This window comes from Aythya ferina (genome assembly GCF_964211825.1).
Source record: "Aythya ferina genome assembly, chromosome: 10".
Classification (NCBI taxonomy): Eukaryota; Metazoa; Chordata; class Aves; order Anseriformes; family Anatidae; genus Aythya; species Aythya ferina.
Window position 1 is genome coordinate 14,329,502 of NC_140306.1, and position 26,644 is coordinate 14,356,145.

The 26,644-nt window shown below is 43.1% G+C and overlaps 2 protein-coding genes and 1 long non-coding RNA gene across 5 annotated transcripts in view; 2 read left to right on the plus strand and 1 right to left on the minus strand.

The window, feature by feature from the left end:
* Positions 1–5,743, plus strand: part of SFMBT1 (Scm like with four mbt domains 1) — a 102,735-nt gene extending 96,992 nt beyond the window's left edge. For both annotated transcript variants that reach the window (XM_084531123.1, XM_084531122.1), the window contains one exon: positions 127–5,743. In XM_084531123.1, the coding sequence (XP_084387249.1) occupies positions 127–267 (141 nt within the window). In that variant the 3' untranslated portion in view covers positions 268–5,743. The remainder of the gene's footprint in view (positions 1–126) is intronic.
* LOC311442227 lies at positions 1,794–6,318 on the minus strand. Its single transcript, XR_014696526.1, has 2 exons — positions 5,790–6,318; positions 1,794–3,166 (listed from the first exon to the last, which is right to left on the minus strand). It is a non-coding gene; the product is annotated as an uncharacterized lncRNA (long non-coding RNA).
* Positions 6,319–6,425: 107 nt separating this feature from the next.
* LOC311442037 (store-operated calcium entry regulator STIMATE-like) overlaps positions 6,426–26,644 on the plus strand; it is a 31,967-nt gene continuing 11,748 nt past the window's right edge. Inside the window, exons 1-4 of one of the 2 annotated variants that reach the window (XM_084530790.1) lie at positions 6,426–6,654; positions 20,349–20,397; positions 22,227–22,322; positions 25,761–25,882. In XM_084530790.1, the coding sequence (XP_084386916.1) occupies positions 6,504–6,654; positions 20,349–20,397; positions 22,227–22,322; positions 25,761–25,882 (418 nt within the window). In that variant the 5' untranslated portion in view covers positions 6,426–6,503. The remainder of the gene's footprint in view (positions 6,655–20,348; positions 20,398–22,226; positions 22,323–25,760; positions 25,883–26,644) is intronic. The other variant, XM_084530789.1, reaches the window with a different exon arrangement.

Sequence of the window (26,644 nt, forward strand, 5' to 3'; positions counted from 1 at the left end):
TGGAGTAGCATGGAAGGAACTACTAATTCACAAACGCCCATGAATCTGAAATGACAGCAAGTCAAAGCTGCAGGGGGATGGAGAACAAAAATGCAAAGTCACTATGGAGATTTTGTCTTCTGACAGGAAATTGACGGCCAGGCACTGCTGCTGCTGACCCTGCCCACCGTTCAGGAGTGCATGGACTTGAAACTTGGGCCAGCTATTAAACTTTGCCATCACATTGAGAGGGTCAAACTTGCTTTTTACCAGCAGTTTGCTAACTAAGGAGCTGCCAAGTTGAAGTGGACCTTTGAAGCACAACCACAACTCTATGCTCCTTTCCCTCCAGTGAGGAAAGCCAAATGAAGCTGAACTGGGGCTCTGGCAACCTGAGAGAATCTGTCAGCCTCGGTTTTTCACTTTGCGAAAAAGAAGACAACATCTGGAGCAAAATGCCAATGCAAACTTGGGCTACTCTGCCAGCTGCCAGCTTGGGAACACGATAGTCTCTTGCTCTATGGTTCCCTTTTTTTAATGTATTTTTTAATGATTACAGAAAAGTCTCCTCTGGTGGGAAGTGACATTTCAATAGTTCTGGTGGCACAGAACTTTAAAAGGAGAAACGAATCCTGTTTACGTTCGCATGCAGGCTGCCAGAAATAACTTTCTCTGTTCCTGGTGATTCACAGAATCCCCATCCCCTCCTGTGGACGAACATTTGCTTTACCACAGCACTGGCTTTGGAATGTGCTCTTTGCACATTCGTGTGTTAATGTTGAGTTTTTTAATGAATTTGTTCATTGTTAGGACAACAACGTGGCCACAGGGTTCTGAATGTACAGTATAGCAAGAGTGTGGTTCTTTTTTGTTTTGTTTTGTTGTTTCGTTATTGTTGGGTTTTTGTTTTGTTTTGTTTTTACTACCTCTGTAGCCTGAACAGTAGAAGTGATGAATTAAAAAGGGAGGGAACTGTTTCTTCTGGACAAATCGTAGGTCACTGCACAGCAGTCTCTCTTCTGTAAGCATGCCATAAGTACAAACCCATATCAGCATACAGAGCTTCTGTCCCCAAGCTTTAGCTGAAACTTCTGGAGGCTTAGCTTGGGTGTTACCTATTTCTCAGATGTCAGAAAACTTAATTACTTTGCACTTCTCTTACAGATGGGCTGTAGGAAAAAAAAAAAAAAAAGAAGGAAAGAGAAAGTGCCTCTGCATTTCCTATACTTTGGTTTCCAGATAAAATTTCTTTTACTTTTTTCCCCCTTTAGATTTCTGTGAAGTTGTTTCCTTTTTCTTATACCAAACAATCGGGCCATGTACACAGAGCATGTAGCAGCTTTTTGCTTTTCTCCTTGTACATCTCTTCACAGAATACACTAAAAAAGCTGCAATCAATGGAGGACTGCTCTGCCACCGTTTGCTTACTGAAAATTATCTTACAAGTATGACTTTGTATTTTTAACTACTTACAGCTGCTCAGGATCAGACTTGATGAACAGTGGGGGGGGGGGGGCGGGGAAGAGGGTTTTTTGTGCTTTTTCTGGGAAAAAGGAGCATAGGGACATCTAGTTCCATCAGTAGACCCACTGTACGATGAACTGCTGATTTTAATTTTTCAGGGTAATTAAACCCATTCAGCCACTTGCTGTGGACCTCTGTGTCACATTTTAAGTAACAGGGCTTACCTTACATTCCATTAAAGATGTGGGAAATTTGCATCAGGCTTGAGATCTGCTTCAAATATGCATTAGGTTTCAGGTGGTCTGCATTCATTTACTTTTGCCTGTTCTCATGAGTGTTTGGAGGAGCATGGGCTGGAGCTTTATAAAGCAAGAGTGCAGCCCTTCTCCTTTCTCATTCAATTGCATTTTTACAGAAAACCCCTGGCAAACAAGGTGTCTGAGGGTAGGAAAGTGCTCACTACATGAATTTGTTTTAGGAAGGACATGTGCACTGATTTCTGATCAGCAGTGGGTACTTGGTCACATGGAGTGATTCAAGCTTCTCTTCACCCTAAAATGATAGGATATTTTGATGCTGTGAGCTGTAGGATTCAGTGAGGAGGTCACGTGTAAAGCAAGAGCTGAGCTTGCACAGTCTGTGTCTGTATCCAGCACGTGGGTGTTGAGAGGAGCTACCTCCAATACAAACCGTGTATAGAGTAAGCAAAGCAAAATAGTTGGTGTTGATTTCTTTTGCTATTATCCCCTTAGAATAACTGCCTTGTAGAGACAGAACTGTTTAGGGAAGTCCTAAATTAAAAATTGCCTTTTTTTTTTTTTTTTTTAATCAAAATGTCAATATTGATTCTAATATGACAATTGTCATATGTCTGATATGACAGTTTATGGCTAATATGTCCATTGTCTAGTTGTCAGTTGTCTAATATGACGGTTTACTAGCTCAGTAGTTTTGATTGAGGGAGGGCAGGCAGTGTGTGACTAGAGCAATTTTTCTTCTCAGATTATAAGAGTCTGAAAACATAGTTAAATTGAAATCAGAGTGCCCTTTTTTTTTTCTCCACACCATAAATGTGGCCAATAAATGGACGTTTTTTCTCTTTTTGTTATGCCAAGGTCATCCTTCTGTACTCCATTCCTTTAGTTACAAGCTCAGTGGTAATCCATTAGGCATGTTTTTTTATTTTTTTTTTGAAAGAAACATTGCTGCTTTGTTGTCAGTGTCTTGTCTGGAGAAAATTGCCCTGCAGAGAACTTCTGGGCTGGAAGATGCTTTTGAATCACATTTGTCATTCTTCAGGGATTCCAGAATTCTTTTGCACTGTTACAGAAGCTGATGCCCAGCAGAACTGATCTGCATAACCAAGAGATGTTAATTCCACTTTTCCCGACGGACAGATAGGTGTCTTCCTGAGTAGCTGTTAGGAGAGAATAGACCTTAAAGGGTAATGTAGTGAACCTGTTAACATGGCACCTAAAATTTAAATACAAAAGTCATACTTCTTTTTCTCAGCAAACAAAGCAGTGAGCAGTTTCAGAGGTTAGTGGGATACTTACTGGTCACCTTTGGCATGTTTTATAGGCTAGATATTTCTGCCTTGTTTTGGGAGGCACTGACAGTCTGGTCCCAATGGGATCCGTTTTTGTTGAGATTTTCAAAAGGGATGTTTTCATTATTTGTGAAATGTTTTTATGCTGCACATGGGTACTGTACACTCTGTTTCCTGGGGAAAAAAAAAAAAAGCACTCATTGCTGGATTTTAAAAGGGATAATTGGGGCTTTATCGTGATGGATGATGTTTCTACTTGGCTGTTTCAAGTTCCTCTTCTTCTGTGTGTGGCAGATGACAACTGCACTTACGTTTGTTCATCTTACACCAACATAACTTGAAATCAGCTCACATGCTGCTTTAGTTGCTCTCTTTCTTCAGAACTGGAGTTTTGGTAGCTCAATGCCTGAATCTTGGCTTTAGATGATACCTGTGTTTCCCCAGCAGGAGTTGCTGGGACTTCGGTGATTAACTTAGGCTTCAGGGGGTTGTGCTGTCCTCTACCATTTCCATTCATCCTAAGACATGACACAGATGAAGTCCAGCCTCCTGGACTTGGAAATGTTTTCATTACAAGAAAATGAGCTCTCCTTTGGGCGTCATGTACTGTTTATGTGTGTGAAAAAAAGGAAATACTGCTTAGTTTATATTCTTGAGAGCTTATATTCTTGTCTTATTTTTATATGCATTGTGTAGTCTTGGTTTGCACATCATAGCTTTAGAAACATGGTGGTGCCTCCACATGGCTCTCGTACTGTGCTAAGCTTAGCCTTGCTGGGCAGAAAGGTTTTGTTGAGTTACTACAGTTTGCTCTCTGCATCAACACAAGGAGCCCATAGCAGAGAAGTATTTGACAAAAATGTCGCTGAAGGGTAATGTGGTAAATTGATCCCCCAAGGCATGAGCAGCAACTGAAAGTGACCTTTCCAGGAGAGGAGAGGTACAGCACAGATCTTGGTGAATGAAGACTACTTTTTTCTAATGCTAAACCCTTGTAAAAGTTAATCTTTGAGGAAAGAAAGAAAAGGCAAATTTGTTTACATGTTGTGTAGAGCACCAGGGGTGTTTGCAGTCTCTCCTGGGATTAAGGGAAACAGTACAGAGTTTGCAGTGGTGGTTAGGATTATTTTCCCTTGTCACAACTTTCAGCACTATTTCATTGTTGCTTTAGACTTTGCTGGGGTTTATTCTTGATTCCAGTCATGCTTTAAGTGAGGGAAGAAGGATTTAGCTGCTAGGTCCACAGAAGTGTAAATATATTTACAGCTGATTGGACCGAGCTCTCCAATCTTCTGCATAAAGTACAAAGACATGGCAAAAGGAAAAGAGATTTTTGAATGTAATTGAATAGGCTTCATAACTGTCAAACTCAAACTGGAGACTGGATACCTTTGGACCAAATCTATTGCTAGGGGAGAAGCTCTTACCCAAAAGCCAAAAACATGATAGATAGATAGTAAGCTACTCCTTAACTGGTCCTGTTGCTTAGTGGCAGACTGGTTACTGCCTACTGTGAGCTCAAATTGCTACAGCTAAGCACAAAGACATAGGCTCTGTCAGGAGACTTCAAGCATTGGCTGAAGGCTCCATTTTAAAGGGATTGTGTGCTGAATCCAAATTTTAGAGTGCTGCCAAACTTCCCCAAATGTGCACATAGCCTTGTTTTCAAAGGCAGCCTTATGGGTGAAGGATTAGGAGGGGACTTGGGAACACCAGGTACAGCAAGCCCCTCTATTGTTACATGTTTTTCTAAAATGATAATAATCTGTATGAAATCTAGGGAAAACAATTTACGGCTGGTGTCACTTTGTCTCCCTGGTCTGGTCATTTCTAGCTTTCTCATAGTTGCATCTGTTGTCCTGAAGTGCACCAGGCAATAAGGATGGGACGTTTTGACGAGAAGACAAAGTTCCTATGTTAAGTGCAAAGCCAGCAGTGGTTGGCTCAGCTTTAAGCCATGGAGGCGAGCAGGTCTTGCGCTGACAAAATTCAGAGGCGGTAGGTCTGGCTGACTCAGCACAACCATGGGCACGGAGCCTGTGGAAGTCCTCCACCATTGTGCCATTCAGGAGGAACAGGCCTTCTGCTCGAGTCACAGGCATGGCTCACTCAAGTCAATGAACAACGAAGTCCGGGCAAAAATGAGTTCTTGCCCACCCCAAAAGTTGTTGAGCGCCAGTTTCCAAGAAACCTCTTGGAAAAAAATATTTTTTCTGGAGGTGTCATGTTTCTCCTCTCCTTTTTTTTTTTTTTTTTTGTATTGTTGCTATTTTTTGTTTAAATTAAAAAAAATAATCTTTGTAGACAATCAGAGGCCTTCTAGGAGGCTCTGCCCTAAGGGGGTACCTGCTCTCCACACGTGGGCCTCTTTCGTATACTAACTCATTGGAACTGATGCACTTTTCCTGTATTTTGCCTTTTTTAATTAGCTGCTTGTTCTTAAACAAAGATTTAAATGCATATTGTGTTGCGTCCCTTCTGCTTGTTGTTTTTATCTTTCTTTAACTTTTAAATATATATATATATGCAGTGAGACTGAAGTACTAAATGGAAGAGAAACATGCACAAGAAGATATGCCTATTAAGTCCCACCATTGTTTGAGCAGGTGTAACAATTTAATCAGAGGATTTTTTAAAAAATATTTTGGATGGATATTTTGCTTGTTTTGTCTGTAAATAGTGTACATAAGTTTGTGGTATATGACAGTTTTAAGTGGTTGTAAGAAAATTAAAAAAGATACTTAAACTGTTCCTGATGGTTTTGGTTGTTAATATAACGCTGAACGCTGCTGCTTACCCATGGGTGGTTTTCCATCTTCCAAAAGCGTGGGGAACACTAGGTGGTGTGTTCCATTTTATGTCTAAAAGGAAATGCTGACTACATAAATACCACTTGCCCAGCGTCCTTGTCAACAGCTCGTTTGGGTGGTACCCATGGTTCCCTCAAAGGCAGGTACGTTCAAGCTCTAAGCCTCCTAAAGTACCAGATTTTGTTTCACGGGATGCTGAAGGTCCTACAACGGAGCTGAGGACAGAGCCTACAAGCGAGTTCCCATTAGTTGTTGCCTTTAAACCGATGTAGCCAAACCTTGCAGGCGCTGCTGCTCCTTCTGCGGGCTCCTCTGACGAGTGGATAGCATGCACCGAGTCGGCATTTTAAAACGAGCTGCTTTGGTTTTCCACGAATAACACAAATTCCCCGGGCTGTTGGGCAGCAGCTCAGCCTTCCAGCAGCGCCCCTTGGCCTCCACACAACCACCGAGGGGCTTGAACCTGACGGGACCCGAGAGAAAACCCCCCTCGCTCAGCCCCTGCCCTGCCCTCAGCCGCCTCTCGCCTCCCTCCGCTCCCCGGGCGGCCGGGCCGGGCCCCGCCTGCCTCTGACGCGCCGGGGCGGGCCGCGGGCCGCAGGAAGCGGGGCGGGGGCCCGGCCTCGGCCGCCGCCGGGCTCGACACCGCCACAGCCACCGCCGCCATGCGCCGCTGAGGCGGGCGCTGGCCGGGCCTCGCCATGGGGGCGCCGCCGCCCAACGGCAGCCTCGGCCCCACCGAGAGCCCCCCGCGGCCCGGCGAGCGAGGCTGCGAGAACGGGGCCCTGATGGACAGCTTCGGCATCTTCCTGCAGGGGCTCCTGGGCGTCGTGGCCTTCAGCACCCTCATGCGTGAGTGTGGGCCGGGTCGGGCCGGGCCTCCACACGGGGAGCGGCGGGGAGAGGCTGCGGGGCCGTGCCCGGCCTCGCCTCAGCCCGGGCCGGGGAGGGGGGGTGAGGCCGCTGCGGCCGCTGAGGCGAAGGGGAGCGGCGGGGGCTCGGCGGTAAGGCCGTGGTGCTGCTTCCACACCAGCATCGTGCTCCCGGGGTTAGGTGAGAAGTTTTGCTGCCTGCCTCGCGTTTCGTTCGCCCTTAACGAGCGCGTTGAGCCCCAGGAGCTGCGCTCACGGCAGGTGAAGCAGTGGGGTCAGCCGGGCCGCCCTCATCACGGGGAGCCCGGGCGGCTGCCCCCCAGAAAGGCTCCTCAGGAAGGTGGCACGGTCAACACATGGGTGTGCTGATCGAGACTGGTTTATTTTATTTTTTTTTTCTGGAGATATTTCCGCTTAAATCTTTATGCGTTTCGAGTATGCCTGTGGACTCTGTGAATATAAGGAAAAGTGAATACCCAGGACAGGTAGGGAGTATAAAAGCCTGGTTGCCAGCCGCACTTCCTAACTTCGTTCTACTTAAATATTTTTGAACCGTGAGCCATTAGAAGGAGATTGTCAGTGATGTGCTTGTAATTGTGGGAGAGGGGAGTGGAAGGAAGGTAGCCAGTCCCCACCCCGGAACTGGTAAGAAAAGCGATCTGTTTCCGAAGGAGATTAGAGCAAAAAAGTAGCAAACTGTTCTGCTTACACTGGAAAGCAGAAGGAGAGGTTTGCTTGTCCCAGTGTTGACAGCCGCGTTGTTTTCCGCGTGACATTGGGCCTGTGCTGTAGCAGAAGGAGAAGCTGACCCAGCCACGCAGACCAGTTGCACTGGTAAGTGAGAGCTGGTCTCCCAGTTAGGTGCTGTGCTGCGCTGGAAGGGCCGATCCTGTTCAGTCTCCTTGTTTTGCTGTACTGTTTCCAGCCTTTTTGTCATACTCCAAGCAGCATCTGGCATGCTCTTCCAAAATCTTTCAAAGTTGCCTCAACAAACCCAGTAGGGCTGCTCTGTGCTCCACGTGGTAGACCTGATGTGAGTGAGAAGCAGGAACTGACAGCTGAGGACGGCTCCTCAGCGGTCACCTCGGCACCTCCATAGCTGTTCCTGTCCCAAGCTGGCGTGGCAGAAGGGATGACACAGCCCCAGGAGCTGGATCACGCAACCGGTACAGTGAGGAAAACAAGCAGAGGGATGTGGTTGTCTTTAGGCTCAAGTATTTCCTCCAGCTGTTTGCTACAACAGAGTGAGCGGCGCTGAGGAAGAAGCAGGCGGCTGTTGGCAGGGCCTGCCCGAGATGCAGCACAGCTGTCTGGTTGGAGATCAGCTCCCATTTAGTGTTAAGCCTCTGCATGGAGCTTCGCTCTGTAAAACGCCAGGGAACTGAAGACATGGGACTGCCTGGCACTTAGATTTAACTGGAAGGGGCAAGCCTGTTTATTTTGAAAGGAAGCATCAAAAGGAGCCGTTCTGACACTTTGGATGCCATTACTAGTGCAGAATCCTCTGCTGGGGAAAGCAATGAGAGTAACACCAGAGATGTATTGTAAAACAGTTCGTTATGCACAGTAGCTCTTTTCCTTTGAAAAATATTTGATATGACATCTAAACAGTAAGAATTTTTCTTAAGTAGGTAAATCAGAGGGTGACCCAGGCTTGCCCTTTTCTTGATGGCTCCTGCTGTGCTTGCATTCAGTTGAATGAGGAATTATTGTTTTTTTTCTGGTCATAGTAACTAACTGCAAGAGGAGAGTCTTTTTGTGCCTCCTTACAAGATGTTCATCTCCAAATAAGTGAAGACCTATCCTTAAAGCAAAACTGCTTAAGATGTGATGCTCCAGATCCTTCCCGTGTGTCTGCCTGTCCGGTTGCCATGAAGTTATGTGGTCACCTCCCCCTCCAGTGGCATCAGCTGCACTTTGTCTTCCAAGGGCTGAGCGCGTCGTTCGTTCTGTGTCAAGTTCTTCAGCGTGCTGCAGATGTGTTGCCTCTGGCAGCTGGGGCGTGCAGCCCCATCAGCAGCCTCCCCAGTACATCCCTTCACTGCTGGAGGGGCACAGGCAGGAAAGTTGTGGCAGGGACAGAGAATCTCTTGCTTTGAGCTGGTGAAACGAGCGTTTGAAACTAAATCCGAGGTTTTCTTTCCTCTGTAGCTCACACCTCCTTGTTCTGTCTCACAGGGTGTGAAAAACAGTTTACCTTTTTACGTTACAGTAGTCTCTTAAGTGTTTGAGTGCTGTTACTCCATTTCCTCCACAATCAAATATACAGCTTGTTGTAATCCCCAGAGTTTTGCCTTGTAGTAAACAATTTGGCTAGTTATCAGCTGTTCTGGGCTTATTCCCTAACTCCCTCAGCCTAAGAATAACTCGCATTTGTTCTCACCACGTTAAGTTGTTTGAGGCCTAAGAAATCCACAACTTAACCAAAATCACGCTGATTTCACACCTCTCCATCCCCTCTCCTTCCCTTTCTTCCTCTCTCGTGGTCCATAAACCAGAAGAGTGAGCTCCTCCTCTGTTGTCAAGTCATGAGGGGATATACCTGGTGCTGTCAGAGCCTGCTGGTGTGTGGATTAATTTCACCTGCTCTGGGTTCAGCTCTTTGCTGGGGTGCTGGAGGCACCCTGGGGCGATTTCACCCGGGTGCTGCAGGTGTTCTGGTGTGCCCGGCGTCGCACTGAAGGCAGGTTAGGTGACTTCTGCGGCTTCTCTCCTAGCTGCAGGCTCTACCTTGCTAAAAAAGGGAACACACTGATATAAAAACCTTTTTTTTTTCTTTTTTTCCAAACCTGCTTGGAATGGTAGCCCTTTCAGATTCTGTCTGCTAATTCTCACATCTGTGAGCCTGGTTTTTGAAGCCTGTTTCTTAATTTTGCTCTCATGCCTAAGTATGCGTTGGTTTTCCAGCCTGGTTTGTTTAAGCCAAGCCACTTGGTAGCAGGAAGTCGTAATGGGTTTCCGCTGCCGTAGGGGGTGGATGTTTGTGCCTCACGTCCGCCAGCCAAAGATGAGACGTTTTTGCCCTTACAGTGCTCAGCTCTTATTTCATGGGGATATTGAATTAAAATGTCACATTTGCTCCTTAGCTTTTATTTTTTGGGGGGCTATAGTTATGCTTTTTATTACTGGTGGCACAAAGCAAGTTTTAAATACTTTTTTATACCTCGGTGTATTCTGTCAGTAATCCCAAGTACCTTCTGAGCATTCTCTGGTCAAGCTTTTAGTGATGAACACGGTGGGAGCTCAGTAATCCCACACACCTATGACATAATGGGAAAGAATACAGTTATTATTAGCCAAAGCTGCAAAAAGGTGTGGGGAAAAAACACATTGCCAATCCCTTTATCCTGTCTGTCTGAAGCTTTGCCTAGTATTTCGTCCTGGCTGTGTGCATTTCTCAGCAGACCCTTACCGTGCCAGAGCGTGGATGAGTTTGTGTCAGGCTGCATAGGAATGGCTGAGAAATTAGATATAAGTTGTACTGACAAATTAGTGAAATAGAGGAGTCCTTTGGTGCTCTGCAGGTAAAGGGTTTGTGTCTGCCTTTAGGGAAGCATTAACATGCTGTAAAAGAGTGTGGGGTTGTTAATCTTTTATGGCTTTTTTTACAGTTTGTGTCTGTGCTCACACCGAGCAGGTTAAAGCTGCTGCGTTCTCCAAAGTGAAATGCTTGAGTGTAGGTGCTGGGAGTAAGCGAGAGGTTGGGTTTGCTGTGGAGGGTCACGGTTTACATACGGTACCTTTTATAAAGATTTTTCTCTATTTTGTTCCTTGCCCTCTTTTCTTACGGTGTCCGAAAGGAAGCACCTTTAAAGGCTGCATTCTTATGTCCTTTACTTTACAGCAAGGTTTTCCCACCTGATAAGCCTGCCAGGAGAATGATTGCTGCTTGTACCGTAAGTTACCTTGTTAGACAGTTTCTTAGAATTTGAAATGCTCTAGCAAAAATAAAAATTTCAAAGGAATTATTTCATATTTTCATCAGGGTAAGGGAGTTTTATTACAGGTGTGAATGATTCAGGGAGCAGGGGCTTGAGAAGGAAGACAAAGTAACTCCAGCGACCTTTCAAAAAAAAAATTTGGCCTAAAGAAAACCATTAATTACAAAATACCTAAAGCATACCATTTTCAAGGCAAATGCTCCTGGCACTGCTGGTTGTAGAGCTCATCCCACGTACGAGTTTCAAATCACAAAGAGTGCACCTCGTGTGTATGAAGCCGTGAGCAGCACTGCAGGAGCCTGGTGGATTGTGCTGTGCAGGATGCACATCGTCCTCGTCTGCAGAGCTCTGTGCAGGTGCAGGTGCCGGGCGAGTTGCTAGACGTGTGCAGGATGTGGGCTCGGTGATTGCCTGCGTTGGGACCCAAAAGGGGTGTGAAGGACAATGGCAGAGGGAAGAAAGCCTCGGAGCTGCACCTCGGCACTGTTCTGGCACAGAGGAGATGCAAAAGGCACAGAGATGAGAGTTGTGCTGGGCAAATAGTCGGGAAGGAAAGTGATTTGGTTATTTTGGACTGGTTTGGCAGAGCCTGGTGAGCCAGAGCAGTGCTCTTGCCTGGAAAGCCGCAGGCAGGACCCAGGGTAGAACCAGGGCAGCCCTGCAGCTCCCTCAGGGAGCTGGCTGCTTGTGCCTGCAGGACCCAGGAGAGCCCCGTGCAGTCCTGCTGCTCCTGTACAGCCTGTGGAGTGTGGGGTTCCCTAAACCCATCCAAGGTTCTGCTGTGTTAGGTGCTGTTTGTCGCTTGCTTTAAATAAAGCACCAGTCCTTTCTTTCGGTGGCACCCTCATCCACGTCTGAGACAAAAATGGGAGGTGCATTAGGATCCAAAACAGGGAAAAAAGGCAGCCACGTGGGTAAACATTAGTTAAGTGAGTTTCTTTTACTGTGCTAATACTGTGGTATTTCGCATACAAAAGATGTAGTTCTGACCACTGCAAGCTCTGCAGGAAAAAAATATCTTGCTGAGAAGCATCATATTGTCAAGTAATAGTTTGGTTGGAGCTGTTCAGTTGATCCTTTTTTAAGGGAAGCAAAAAAAAAAAACACAGCTGAAATGAATCTGGGAGTAACACTTTTGGGATTTTTTCTGAATTTTGGAAATTGAAGATGAACAGTCTTGCTTTGTAGCGTAGTTAGGTATGCCTCTCTGCATTTACTGACCATAGCAGAAACCTTTTCATAATGTTTAGTTCTGCTTAAACTACATTACCTTGGGTTTTACTTATTTTTTCTTGCAGGATGCCTCATTCTTTGTGGGGGGTAGATTATAACAGCAATTTGTTGGGTGGCTTAATGTCCTGGTAGTGTGATAGTCTCAGGTCATAAATATTTAGCATCACTAAATGCAGCAAGTCTTCTGGAAATGCCATGTGTATATATATATGTGTATATATACATATATATACATATATATAATATATATATGTATAAAGCAGAAGGACAATTATTTTTGTCAACAAATAATCTGTAATGGTGAAGTAAGTTGCACTTTTCATTAAGAGTTGTCTGCTGCCCGTTTATCTTGTGGGCTCAGAATGTATTACACTGTTCTTATTACTCAGCTGATTGCTGGATATAATTATACCCCAGATAATAAGATTGTTCTAAGTATAATTATGCATGTCATTCACATCATGAAATGTTTAGAAAAAAGGGTACATTATGTTGACATTTGGAAATTATTAAAATGATAAATTATCCAGAAACTGAGAAGCTGTGTTTAATCAGAAGTAACTTCTGAACTTAGCTAGCCTGTTGTTTAACTGTAAACCGCCTGATGAATTTTTGTTCTCGACTAATGTTTTATAATTAAATTTGTAAGGAGCTGATTTGCACAAATATACAGTGTGCGTTTTTGCACTCTGCTGTGATGTTAATTTCATGCCTAATGAAGTTTGCAGCCATAACGGGTATCTAACAAGGCCTTATCTTGCGGATGGTGCTGATGGAGTGACAAACCAGCTCTGTTTTCTCACGGCAGCACATGTAGCACGTTACCACTCCAAGACTTCTTGACTCCAGCACGCCGTGTACCCCGCAGACCTCAGCGTGTCAGTGCTTACCTGCAGCAAGCAGCTTGCGTGAGGCTGCTTTGCAGGTGGTAGAGGGATGATGCCTTAGGCTTTGAACGGGAATAATTCAAGTTGCTCAGGCTACTGATGGCCTGTTCTTCCACCACCAGTCCCGAGTTACACATTACTCAGCCTTGTGCTTTGTGTTTCCGTTCTTGTTTTATCATAGGTGATGAATGTTGAGGGTGGCGCTAAGCAGATCTCTAAAGAGAGGTGAACGTCGAGGAGGAGTTCCTGAGTTGTGAAGGGTTTCAAAGGTAGCAGTGGGTTCTGTAGAACCGACTGTCCTCTGGTTTCTGGTAAAACTTAAGAAACAGCTGTCCTGGGTTTGAATGCTCAAAATGTGACCAAAAGCTGTTCTGTAGGGTTGATTCCATCAACCTGTGGCAAACACAAGGCAGACAGCCAGCGACTCACCTTGCGTATGTGCAGAAACAGCCTTTGCTTGCTTTTTGTTGTTCTGGTCTAGTCCCTTTCTCCCTTTGTCAGAAATGCATATTTTTCCATGGAACAAAAATGAGTCTAAAATTACAACAACTATTAACAGCTTACAATGCGTGTCTTCTGTCTCTAATCATTTTTGAAGATGGTATGCTCTGAAATTTTAATTTGTTTTAATCACCCTTAGTTTTTCTTACTGGAAAATACCAGCTATCAACTATCATAAATGATCATTTCAGGAAATGTTTCTTATCTTGAGGCTGATGGTGAGACTACCAGCATATTTTAGTTTATGTGCATGGAATTTCAGTGCTCTCTTTGGAAAGTGATTGTAGTGCTAGAAGATGAAATAGTCTAGGGAGGCTTAAAATCAGAAAACAAACAAAACCTCAATTTGATGTTAAAAACTTGAGTTTTCTTATAGCAATAGGTTTCATGGTGCTGGCATTAGCTGTTAGTGCTGTGAAGCTTGTATTAAATTTTCACAACTGTTAAGAGGTATGAAGCTGTGTCATTAAGAATAATGCTCATGCAGGTGGAAACTATTGCATGTTTTCATCTTGATTCAATAAATACCTAATTGGTAGATACATTATGTCAAAGAAGTCTACACGATTGGCCTCTGACACTCCCTTTGTGATACTTGTTTGTGTGAAAAGAACAGGTGAAAGTGGGCTGTGTATCTTTTCGGATTATTTTGATTATTTTATTATTTTGTCAGTCTAGTGGAATAAATCTGGTTAGCAAAGCTACTTAGAATTTAAATGGACTTTAAATATAAAGTATAAGTCCACCTTTGGCCTCCTCGATTAAGTATTTTTGTGGTGTTTTTCATATTCTACAAAGAGAAACCGTTCTACGTGCTTTTTGGAAATGCCTGAATTTATGTTTTGGGCTTGGTTTCTGCTTTTAAGACTGTTCCAGCTGCCGGCGTAATAGTTTAATACTTTAATGAATGACGGGGTGAGTTTCTTGCTGTGCTTTGGCGGCTCTCAGTTCCCAGGAGCTGATTTAGAATAAGCGCTGTGAATAACTGAGAGTTCATTGATATCTGTTGTCATACGAATGATGTCGGGAAAGCTTCATCTATTATTGAGTGATCCGTGAGTGTTGTAGGTGAAAATGGTGCCGTGAATCGTAAATCGCTGCTTAGTGCACATTAATATGGATTGGTTCTATTTGTATGGCATTAAATAATTTATGTTTCCCAAATGGTTCTTTTTAATGGGGGAAAAAGCCCCCTTGGTGGTGGCAGACTGTACTTTGCAGTTCTCCAGAGCTGTGTGTATCGCGCGGCGGGACAGGGCTTTCTGTAGCACACTACCTCTTGCTCCTTGTAGTGTTTTCCTAGCACCTCGTGCAGAGCCCAGAAGTGTTTTCAAGAGAGCTGTGTATGAAAATTAAACTTCTGAAGGCAATCTTACAGGCACTCCCAGTGCCACAGGCTTAGATTAGCTTCCCTTCAGCTATCTCCTATCTGCTGAGGAAGCAGAACAGCACGTGCCTCTGTCTGGAAGTGCTGGGGAGCTGATTTACAGGAGCCTTTCAGACGGGGACACCTGGACTGAAGTCGTGTGTTACACACAGAGATAACGACTGCCGATTTTCTAAGACCAAACGCTGGCTCACAATTTAACGTTTGGGTAAATATTGCCCAAGCCATCGGTGCTGCTTACCTCAGCGTTCTTAAAGCTTGCGAGATTTAACGTTCAGTGTTGCTGCACTGTTGGCACTTATTTATTTGTGTGCTATTTATTTTCCTGATAGCGGTTTGTCCTTTCCTTTTCCACTCACTGTGCAGAGCAGCTTCACGTCGTGCTGGCTCAAAGCCCATGCAGGGACAAGACTCACAGAGAGGCTGCTCGCTGGGTGTGGAAGCAGGTGGGAGGTAAACATCATTTTTGCAGGGTTCAAAGGACAGCACCGTACCTGTAACAGACAGTAGTTGTGTTTCTCCTGTGTTTGTCCAGGAAGCACTGCTGCCTGCTCGGTACGTTACGTGAAGTCCAGTGTTGACAAATCATTTTCCTTCTTCTTCTTTCATCCATGACAAGACAAAGAGCCCTGGTCATGAGATAGCTGGGCTTGGCTGATGCTCAGCTCTTGTGCATGTAACTCCGCCCTGCTCTAACAGTCAGACCCGTTTATCCGGGGCGCAGTCTTTGCTGCCTAAAAGCTGTAGCCACAACCTTGCTCTACCAGCTGCCTGGGAGAAGGTGTGCAGGCACCTGCCTGGACACTGAGTCTTTAGTCCCCCGATGCCCCCCAGTGACTGTCTGGGACACTAAATTTACTGTGGCCTCTGTTTCTGTAACATTTTTCCCTGGGTGACCATCTTTAACAGACAGGTGTTAGTTGCCCACGGATCTCTACAGAGCCACTGAGGCCAAGGACTCGGTGCAATTCAGAAAAGGGGTGTGGGTGCTGGCGTGGCTAACACTGCTTTCTGCCTTCCAGACACCTTCCAGACATCATCTTGCAGGTGAGCTCAAGCATTTCGTGGTATGTAAGCCCTTAATATGGGCTAAATTGAACTTTCTCTCGTGCAGCTGTAGTGCTGGATGTGGTTCCAAATCAGTTGATGCAGCTGGTGCTGCTGTGTCCAGGAGTGAGTGGTCCAGGCAAAGAGCAAAAGCATGAGCAGCAGGCTTGCAGGGTGGCCAGTGCTTGAGCACCACACTTGTAGTTGATGAGGCACAGGGAGAAAAGGAAGAATTACAGTGGGGCAAAGAGTGAATTACCAAGCACATGGAGCTGTTTCTTTTTTGTCCAGAAAAATGTTCAGCAGCATGACAAAAGCACTTGTTCTTTCAGTCTTTTGTGTTAACAAAGTCACACATTTATTACGTCTGTTTAAAACAAGTAAATACCTATGTTCCTTTTTCTAAACTGAATGGAGGGAGATGCTGAGCTCAAAAGCGTTGCAAAAGCTGGTTTGTGGCTTACAGACTCATTATCCTTTTGTAAGGCATGCTTAGCTCGTTCTTGTTAGACATGTAGTTTCTTGCAAGGTTAGTTTAAAAAAATTAGTGTAGAGAAATCTGTAATTTCTTATTCCTTCTTTGCTGCTACCAAAGAAATAATGAGGGGATCAAGTGAAACTCCAACTACAAGCCTCTTAAAAGCTGTGTGAACGGGAGGTAAATTCAAACATATGATAAAGAGCACAGGTGATGTCATTCCATGATGGTGCAAATCATTTATCCGTACAGGATTTTCAGGAATTATTAGTGTGCATCTTCTTGTTTGTAACAGACGTGGTTCCCACTGCTTTGGCATAGTGCTGATGGTAACAAGTGGAACGGGGTTTGTGACAGCCTTCCTAAACAGAATTGGAAATCATTGAAATCTGGCCTGCATACATGGTTGACTTCTTACATGATCCAGCTGCAGCAGGCTCCTCATTCATAAATTCTGTGCATTCCAGTAAACGTGTGTGTATGACTTGTAGCTTGCTGAACTTTGGTCCTTGAGTACGTGGCTCAGATCCTGGAGCCCTTAAGCATCATATCACAGGACGGTGATTTTTAGACTCCCCAGGCTGACTTCTGCTGGAAGGGTCCCCTGGGTTTCACCCCTCTGGGCACCTTGTTGCAGAGTTCAGCTGCTCTCACTGGATATTTTCTACTTCTGTCATGTTGGAATTTCCCTGGTTACAGCTCGTGTTGGTGTCCTACTGCCTCTCTCATTAGAGCTGGTTCTGTCTGTGCTGTAGCTGCCCACACGTACTAGCAGATTTGCATCTGTGACGTGCAAATGTGATCTTAGCCTCGCTGAATTTCCCCCTTTCCATTTTCTTCCCTTTGGGTGGCTCGGCTGTTGCTTTGCTGAGGTCTGGTGGTGGTGACGAGGAGGAGGTTTATGAAACGTTTTGTGACACGCTTTGGTTTTGACCTCGTCTCGAAGAAGTTTTGAGAGGTGCTGGAATACAGGTGGAATTCCCAGCTCTGTCGTGGGAGGAGCAGGGTTATTGCAGTGCAGCTGCGGAGAACGTCAAACACATTGAATATTCTTCAGCTTGCTTTCATTCATTTGAATTTTAAATTGGTGAACTACAGAAATCTTCTTAGATCTTCATTTGGATCAGAAAGAGTCTTATTGTGAGCTGCCAGAATGCGTGTCTAGGAAATTCAGTAAAACGCAGTGAGCAGACCCGTTTTGAACACTTCATCAGGTCACTTTTGGTGCTGGTACAAGAAAAAATGTCCAGAAACCTGGAGTGCTTACCTCTATAGTGATGTTGTTTTGCATCAGGAATGTCTTTCCTGGGGGATTTTCTTTCTTAGGGTGAAGAAGGGAGAGAAGGGCAGGCTGACTTCCTCGTGCAGGCTCAAGTGTTGCTTTCCCTATGGACAGCACGCAGAGGTTTACTTCACCTCTGGTCTGTGTTCATACAAATGGCCTTTATTCTTCCCTGTGCGTTTCCAGATCTCTGGAATACTAAATGTAAAACATACTGTGTTGAAGTAACTGTTAGAAACCCTTTCGTTATCCCTAGATACTTCATGAAACATGAAGACAACTCACTGAACTTGAATTTCGCACAGCTCATGCTCTGCCTTGTGTGCCTCCCTTGTCGGTTGCCTGCCTGGCTGCCCCCATGCTTGTTGGCTGAAGTGCTTTTGTTGCCTTCCCTGAAAAATGATGGCATTGAAAGTATAAGTTAGCACCACTTCTCTCTTCCTTCATAATTCAGCATGGAATTCTGAATGTTATTAGGTAATTAATGTTAAATACAGTGAATTCTTGGTAGCACGAGCCTCACGCTGCAAACAAGCCTATGTCCCGTGCCGCAGCCACAGGTTTGGGGTGGGCAAGAGCTGCTTTCCCAGCTCGCTGCAGGAGATATGCCATGCCCCTCACTGCAAGGAAGGCGAGTTGCTTTACCCTGAGCCTTGAGCCCCTCCAGAGCAATAGCGTGCTCTGGGTGGCAGCAAAACCCCAGCCATGCAGAAATACCTCCGGGGCCTTCGTATGTCCCAGGTGCCTGATGTTTGTCTGCATGGAACTACGAGAAACCCCGCTGAGAACACAGCCTGGTTCGTGTAGGTTGGCTGGGCTTGCAAATCTGTAGGCCCACGTTCATCAGGTAGCAGCTTGTAGAGCACTTAAACACATTTAAGTGCTACATCTACAAGAATTAATGTCGTTTAATTTTTGTAACGGAGTGTGGTGGAAGTTTGTGGTATGGTCGGCTGTATAAAGCATCCCTGAAGTTGTCGGTGGAGCCTTTCAGAGGTAACTCTCCTCTTCAGTGTTAACTCCAATGAAATGTTTTCAGAATTGGACGGAGAAATCCAGAGGTTCCAAAGACATTCCGTGTTCTATCAGTACTGAGAAAAAGGTGTTGGTGGAATTGTTTTTAAGTAATCTCTTCTTGTGAGTATGTATCTAAAGAAAGGAATTCATGAGCTCATACAACTTCTTCATAGTGCTAATAGACAAAAACCTGACCTTGGAGTTCTTCCCCCGAAGTCTGTAAATCTTATCAGCTTAATTCCTACTGGGTCTGCAGGAAAGTGCTTTGCACAAAACCTGCAGTAAGTTGCAACTGGTAGTTCTGCCATTTATTTTGACTTGCTTTGAAGGTTCTTTGTCACTTGCAAAAGTGACGCTGATTAAAATGATCCATGTTGTGGCCCAGGTGGTTTTGTCATAAACAGAAAGCTGGTGAACTCAGCTGAGCAGTGCTTGTTTCTTAACAGAGCTTTTATATTTATGGCATGCTGTTCACAGGGAAAACTGCTGGTGAACATTGCTGTTACAACTTTATTGTTGGGATAATGTGCAGTCTTTTCCTCTTGTCACTTTTAATTTCTAATGGACGTATTATATAGGGGTAAAACACAATTTATCTCTGCTGTCAGAGACAGTAACAGTGCAGAAACTAGAATATATACAGCATCCCATTTGTATGCATCCCATTTTATGCATCTCTAACACCTGGAGAAACCTGTTACAAAGCCTACTGATATTTTGCCTGACCTGCTGTGGTTCGTGCCTTCAAGGCAGAATCTCTGCAAGTTGAAGGGGAGGAGGGGAACCAAGGCTTAAAACTTTTTTTTTTTTTTTTTTAAGAGACAGCCTCTGAAATAATAGCATAAATGGTTATTGTTCGAGATTGATGTTAAAGGCACTGATTGGTGACACTGAACTTGAGGTGGTATGGAAAGACTCTGGGCAGTAAAAGACCTTCAGTGTCTGAAGACGGCACAAGCTGTGTAGATGAGGTGGTACGAGGCTACAGACCAGCCACCCTTATGTATGGCTGGTTGCTTTTATCCCTTACCCCTCTATTTTTCCTCTACAAATCACCTTCACCCCTCTTTTTCCCCACCTTTGGCTCCCCCCCTAAAGAACCCTTAATAAGTCCCATAAATCCCCCAGTGATCTTCCGCACATCCCAAAAGGGGTCCCGTGATGCCCCCAGTCCCTCTGAGCCCCCTGGACTTCTGCTCCTTCGTGGGGGCATGGAGAGCTTCTTGGCACGTAACTGCTCATGTTGTCAGTGGTAAGAAGATGGAGACGGTCAAATATATCCGTGTGAGTTGGGTTTTCCTTGTGTGTAGTTGGCTTCTATTTTAATACGGCTTTTTCCTTGAGTTTGTCTTTTTTGTAGGCTAACAACTATCAGCCTTCCTGTGAAGGGAGTATCTGATTAAGTAATCTGTCCGATTTCCCTTCTGGAATTCAATTTGCACACAAAAGTCCAATTTGTCATCCAGAAAATAAATACACTTTGTCAGGGAATGTTTGTCTTGTTATTAATTCTTTTGATTTATTTCTGATATTATAGATTGCCCCTACACTTCAAGTAATACTTTCCTATTTGACTGTCGATCTCCAGTGAGTGAAAGAAACTGCTTTTTCTTGTAATATCCTGAACCTGCCTTACTATTGGAAGTTAAATTTTCTGGTTGGGTGATCATAAAAGCTAAGGCCATGGAAATGGTGGTCAGGTAACAGATTATTTGTAGGTGATAGAAGGGAGACAATTGCTTTTAAAATCTATCTTTAGAGCTTCATAAAGTGAAATACAGGTGTATAAGGCCTAATTTATTGAGGAGTAACGCTTCTGCAAGATGATTTGCTTTTACTTCTCTATATTTCTGTTGCTCTGCGAGTTGCTGATTATCTCCAATTGTTCCTTTCTTTTGTAGTAAAGCGCTTCAGAGAACCAAAGCATGAAAGACGTCCTTGGAGAATATGGTATGTTCCTGCATGGCTCACTCCTTCATTTTAGCTTCTTGCATGTTTTAGAAATTTATAGAATGATTGTCTGCATGTGGTGATGATGATTAAAAAAAAAATGATGACAAGAAAGTGATGAATAAATGATGAACAAAACAGTTACAAAAATACAGGATTTAACGAAATGTTGTGTTCTTAAGAATATTTCCCCGCTAGTTCATTCCCACGAGACATTGCCAGGAACCTTCATGAAGATGCACATTTAGACGTAAAGCTTAAAGTTGCATTTCCTCCTGAGGATGGAAAGTAAAACTGCCCCAAGATGCTAAGCTTAAACAGATGTTCTTGTTCTGTAGCTGTCCTAGTTTTTGTAATAGAGAAAATGGTACGGTAAAAGATCTAATTTCATAAGCTGTTAAAGAATATGTGGTATAAAAAGTATATTTGTTTTTATGACTTTTTAAATGTTTTTGTATTGTGATGCCAACATAACCTGTCTTAGGTTTAAGTAGAGACTGGTGTAAAATTTAAGCTGTTGATTGTTTCAGCTGTTGTAGACTGTAGTGCTTTGTTTTTTCTTCAGTGGCTGATATTCATCTTTGATTCATGATGATTAAATTCATCATACAGTGCTGCTTTTCATAATTAATCTTGACCTTTATTTTATTGGAAAAAATAAATACAAAATGTTTGTGTACTATGGTCTACCTCAGCCTGAAATTCTGGCTAGCGCTGCGGTAGCTTTTAATTTTTAAGCCAAGAATCTAGTTCTGAGATTGAGTATTGTTATTTATAGTACGTTGTAGTGATTAGATAAGTAACATTCTGGCTTCCTGCCTCATCTCCAACTTTGTGCTCTCAGTGTTGGGCAATGAATGAGAGAGAATAAAGTTTAATACCAAATTGTCAGGGAGGGCAGATGAATTTGTGCATATAATATTGTTTGGATCTATTTGGGGGCTTTTTTTAGACGTGGAAGCAACAGGCAAAATGAGTGCTGGTCTGTATAAATGACACACTCTTGCCTACGTAATACTTCTGACACAATTCCTATATTTAACATATTTAATAAATCATCGTGGAAAGTTAATTAGTATATGATAATAAAAGAGTTGGAAAGGGCTGGGATCAATGTTGAATCTGTACCTGAGTGGTGTTGTTTTTAAATATGTTCACAGTAAGTAGGAAACTATTTTCTTCCTGTCTGTCTTTTGCTTTGGAGATGGTAGTTTCAGGGTGATAACTCCTTTGCAGTGAGGTCTTGAAGCTGTTGTGCTTTAGCTAAAATTCAGGGAGGCTACTTCATGCTTTTAGGTGAAAAATACCAATGATGGAGTTTTAGCAAAATGCTATAGATAAAGGAAACATTAGCCAGCTATTAGATTGTTCATCAACAAGTAAGTGATGACAATTTTACCTCCATCCCTGCCATAAACTTACTAAAAATACATAAACATAAAAGGACTGAAATATCTTGCGAACCTGAGGTACTCATTGTTTACAGGAGGTTATTAAAGACTTAAATAGGTTTAGTGAAGATTAGCTCATGGATAATGCATATGATACCAGGAGGATCTCTCTTGTCTTTAAATTTTCAGTGCCAAGGCCTCGAGTTGGTATGATTTGATTTATTGTTAGCAACATTTTTCCAGAAAAAAATAGCAAAGGGTTGAATTTAAAGTGGAACATGGTTAAGTAAGTTAAATACTATGGCATGTTATCCTTCTGGTGTTCTGATTTGAAGAAAAATGAGTAATTGGGATGGAATATTAATATAAATTTGCAGTGTTCCTACTGCGTTGTAAACAGTTTTGAGTGTCCTAAAAGCTGTTTTTTACTCTCTACAGGTTTTTAGATACTTCCAAGCAAGCCATAGGGATGTTGTTCATCCACTTTGCAAACGTCTATTTATCAGACCTTACAGAAGAAGACCCTTGTTCACTGTGAGTGTTTAATTATTGAATAGTTGGTCTTTATGGAGGTTTACTGTTGAGTTTGCTGTACTTGGACAGTAATGCAAGATATATCAGAGAAACAAATTTGCATGCAAAAAGTCAGTCACTTTCAAAATACCATGTTTTAAGCTTAGTTAATCAAGGATCAGAAATCTGCTCTTTTAGGTTATGTCTGGCAGGACCTCAGAAAGCTGTTGTGTTTTGTTTTGTTTTGTTTTCTGGTCTGTGTATGGGTGTTTTAGACCGAGAGTAAACTTGCTTCTTCCCTTCTAATTACTGAATGAGGACTTAGGATGCTCATTGTAATATAAGGCTGTTTACTGAAGGAGGTAAGAGATACCAGGAACCAGTGGAAGTGAATGTAAAGTTGTGTACACTGGCCTCCAGCTTCATCATTCACTGCAACAAGGCTTTAATATAAAGTCAGGTTGCTTTCAGGGATATTGAGCAAAGATTGCCCCTGCTTATATTTTCTTCAGAAAACTGCATCAGCTACTGCAGTATCATTTTCACTTTGTTAAAAGCAGGAAATCTTGCCTGGTACCGAGGCAGTTAGTGCAAAAATTAATTTTGTGATCTCACACTTGGAGCAGTGTGACTAAGTAGGTAAGCATTTCACTATAGTGTATTAAACCTGAAGAATCTATGACTAAGACCCTGTCAGGCTTTTTAGAGGAGCTGCTGAAGCAAATGACAATTGTTTGGGTTTCTTATTGATGGGGCTCATGCTCAAAGAAGCCTACGCATTTCTCATAATAGAAACTGTAAAATTACTTCTAAAAGTCTAGTAATTTGCCCCTGAAAACCAAATGCCATTCCTTCCTTGGCAGCTGCTCACAGATGTCCTTTGGTAAACAAAGGAGTTAAATAGCTCAAGGAATATGTTTGTTGCTTCGTAAGACTAAATGTTTTATTTGCCTTATTTCTCCTTAGTTTCCTCTGTTTCCACATGCTATAAATGTGCCAGTAGAACGCTGCTTTTCTCCTCCCAACACAAAGCATTTTGGTAGGGAAAATGCATTTACTTTAACACACTGGCTGCAGAAGACATAAATATGAGAGTTTCAGTAATACCAGGTATTATTGTAAGATCTTTTTGGTTACTGTTTTAAGATTTTCCTGATAATTTACAAAAGCTGACAGGTGTAAATTGCTTTTATTTCATTTTCATGTATATATTTAAACAAGCTAACCAAAGCATGTTTAGAATCATTAGCATTCAAAGTCAAAGCTTAATACTTCATTAAAACATTTCAAAAATAACTTTTTGTATTGTCTGAGTTTTTAAAATAGAAGGTTTGCTAACATGTGTTCTATTCTACATGTTTCTGTATCGTCTACATAACTTTATTTTCAAATGCCCCTTTTAACATAGATGTAGCGTGACACATAACAAAGGCACGGCTGTCATTTGCCGTTCTTAGGATAACTGTGGAGTTGGGCAGTTTCTCAGATAAGGGTGCAGGTCCTCCTTGTTGGCAGAAAAAATAGCATGCTCTATCAACCAAAGCCACTTGTCCTTTGTTGGGGAAAAATATATCTTAAAGGTTACAAGTGGGTCAAAATTCCTGAGTAAAAGCAGTGTTTCTGTACGTGACTTCAAATAATAGTAATATGAGTCAGCAAACCCAAACACGGGTAGCTTTCTGTGCTTTCCTGCTTTGTAGTGCAGGTTTTTTTTTTTTTTTTTCAAAACAAAGCCAGAAAAGGTAGTTTTAGAGAACATTGTGGTTGGAAAGGACCACGACTGGAAGCTGCCATTTGTTACTTTGGAAACGCAACGCTCTGTGTCAGGCAGGTACAGGATAAGCCGAAAGCTGATAAACCCTCTGTTCAAACACCTCGGACAGGGCTGCTGTGTGAGGACTTTGGAATAGCCAAAGCAGCCGGCGGGGTTTGGTGGTGCAGGCTGCCCGCTGGCTGTGAGCGGCAGTGTTGGCTCAGGCCAGCTCGCAGCCACCGCTGCTGCTTGGAGCCCTCCTGCTGCCGGCAGCGCTGCCCCGGGTGCCGGCTGTGGCTGGCCGGCTGGAAGCCCTCCTGCCGCGGGCTTAGAGCAGCCCCTGGTGGCCTCAAGCGGCTCCTGTAAGTGCTGGGCTTCCTCTGTCAAGCACTAAACCTTGATCTCTGCGTTCCTCAAAGAGAAAGTTCATTAAAACTATGATCTGACACAGCGGTTAGAAAATAGCTGTTTTTAGACAGCTTGTGGCTACATCTTTGCTGAAGCAAGGCACGTTCAATTCAGTTTTATTCTTGAGCTGCTGCTTGAACGAGATTTTGAGGATCAAAGCAGCTCCTCCTTTACTGCTCTGATTGCACATACTGTGTATCTGCTTTCCACTTTCTGATGTTATTTTGTCCACGTGGACTTGCCTCTGCGGCCAGCAGGAGCCCCTAGCTCTCTGATTTGTTATTTCAACGGATTCTGAAAATAGGATTCTAGATCCTATGGACTCTCTAATTTACTGTAAGTATTTGGAATTGCCGAACAAGACTCAGTCACAGGGATTTCCAGTGTGACGTGCAGCTGGGATAACCTTCGCTGGCTCTTTCTCAGCTGCTGTTTTGTTCAGCCAAAACAGAGCAGTAGTAAACAAACCAAACTGACTTGCAAGATGCTTTGAAGTTTAGCTGCACCATTTAATGGACCTAAGAATTAATTTGAAACCCATGGTGATCTCTGGTTTCTTGAGGCATAGGCGAGATCCCAGGAGTTCCTTCTGAAACAATTAATAGTGCAGCCGTTGTGTGTCCTTTACACTTTATTTTTTTCCTTGGAAGGCTAGTTCTAGATTCGATTTCAGATATTTATTAGATACAATTTGAAGTCCTAAAGCAAATCACTTTCTGCTAAACTCTGAAGTAATTTGAAATGTGGTTTTGATAGTGGCTTTGATAGTGACCGTTGTTCCTTGTCAGCTCTAGTAGAGTGCTCCTTCAAGCAAGAGAGAACTCCTTGTGGGGCCTCCCCCATAAGAATGAAAGTGTTTGGGGTTGTTGTTGTGTTTTGTTTTGTTTTGTTTTTCCTTCAAATTCTGTGAGGTGTTAAGAATAAAAAAAAGTAAATTAGCTTATTCCTTTTATTCCCCTGGTTTTATTCAAATACAGTGTTTCTATGCAGAATGAACTGAAGGAAATCTGTTTTTAATTTAAAGACATAAAATGAATATTGGAATTTATACAGAGGATGCACACACACAGTTCATGGAAATACAAGTTGAAGCTTAAGTTTAAGGTCAGAAACAGAATGTTAAGACTCCCATAAAACTATCTAAATTTTACACTATGTACGTACAGAAGTGGGTAAATGATTAATCTCAGTGATGTGGCTTTTCAACATAAATGAATACCTATCAATTGTGTAAAATTACATGGAACTTAAGGAAATTGGACCCTTGCTCCTTGTTTTCTTTACATTTTTCCTTTTAGGTACCTTATCAACTTCTTGTTAGATGCCACATTAGGGATGCTGTTAATCTACGCTGGTATACGTGCAGTCAGCAGCATTGTGGAATGGCAGCAGTGGGAGTCCCTTCGCTTTGGTGAATATGGTAAATATTTCTATTGTTGCACTAAAATACTTTCCAAGACAGAATTCTGGCGTATTTCAGCTAACAGTTCACTGACCTTTAAGTCATTACACAGTTGTTATAATGGCTACTGTAGAATTCCACTCGTCAGTAGCACCCTGTATCTTGGCATGCAAACTCTGTGTTGCAAAGTTTAACAAGTCTTTAAGCATTTAGTGAGGCTTGGAACAACTGCTTGGTTTTGTTGTTGTTAGGAGTGATTGAACAAATTATGGTACTGGCTAATCTCAGGTTAAAAAACAACAGGATAAATGTACTCTGAAACACTTTAAATAATGATAGCTGGAACATCATTTCCTATTAAAGCTTTCACTGCACCGCATGCCGTTGTCTGAAGATACGGGTTGAGCATTCTGCCAGCCCTCTTTAAAGTAAACAAGCACATATCTTTGCGAAGAGAATGTGCTTGTCCTCAAGTAGGGATCACTTGAACTCCTGCACATGGGGCTTGTATCTGATGAAAAATGCACAAGTCTTTCTTACAGGCTAAGAAATACAGAAGTGAAATTAGTTTCATGTGAAGTTGTGGGTTTTGTTTTCTGTTAGCCACTGCAGTCTGCTGACCTGCAGAAACTGTGGATTTGCAGATGCAAAAAAACTTGATATATTATGCACACAGCATTCAATTCTGTTCAACCTAATATTTTCAGATGTAATTACTAAATGTATAAATACTAAAAATTGCACTTGAAGCTCCTTGAAATAAGAATGCGGGGAGGGAGG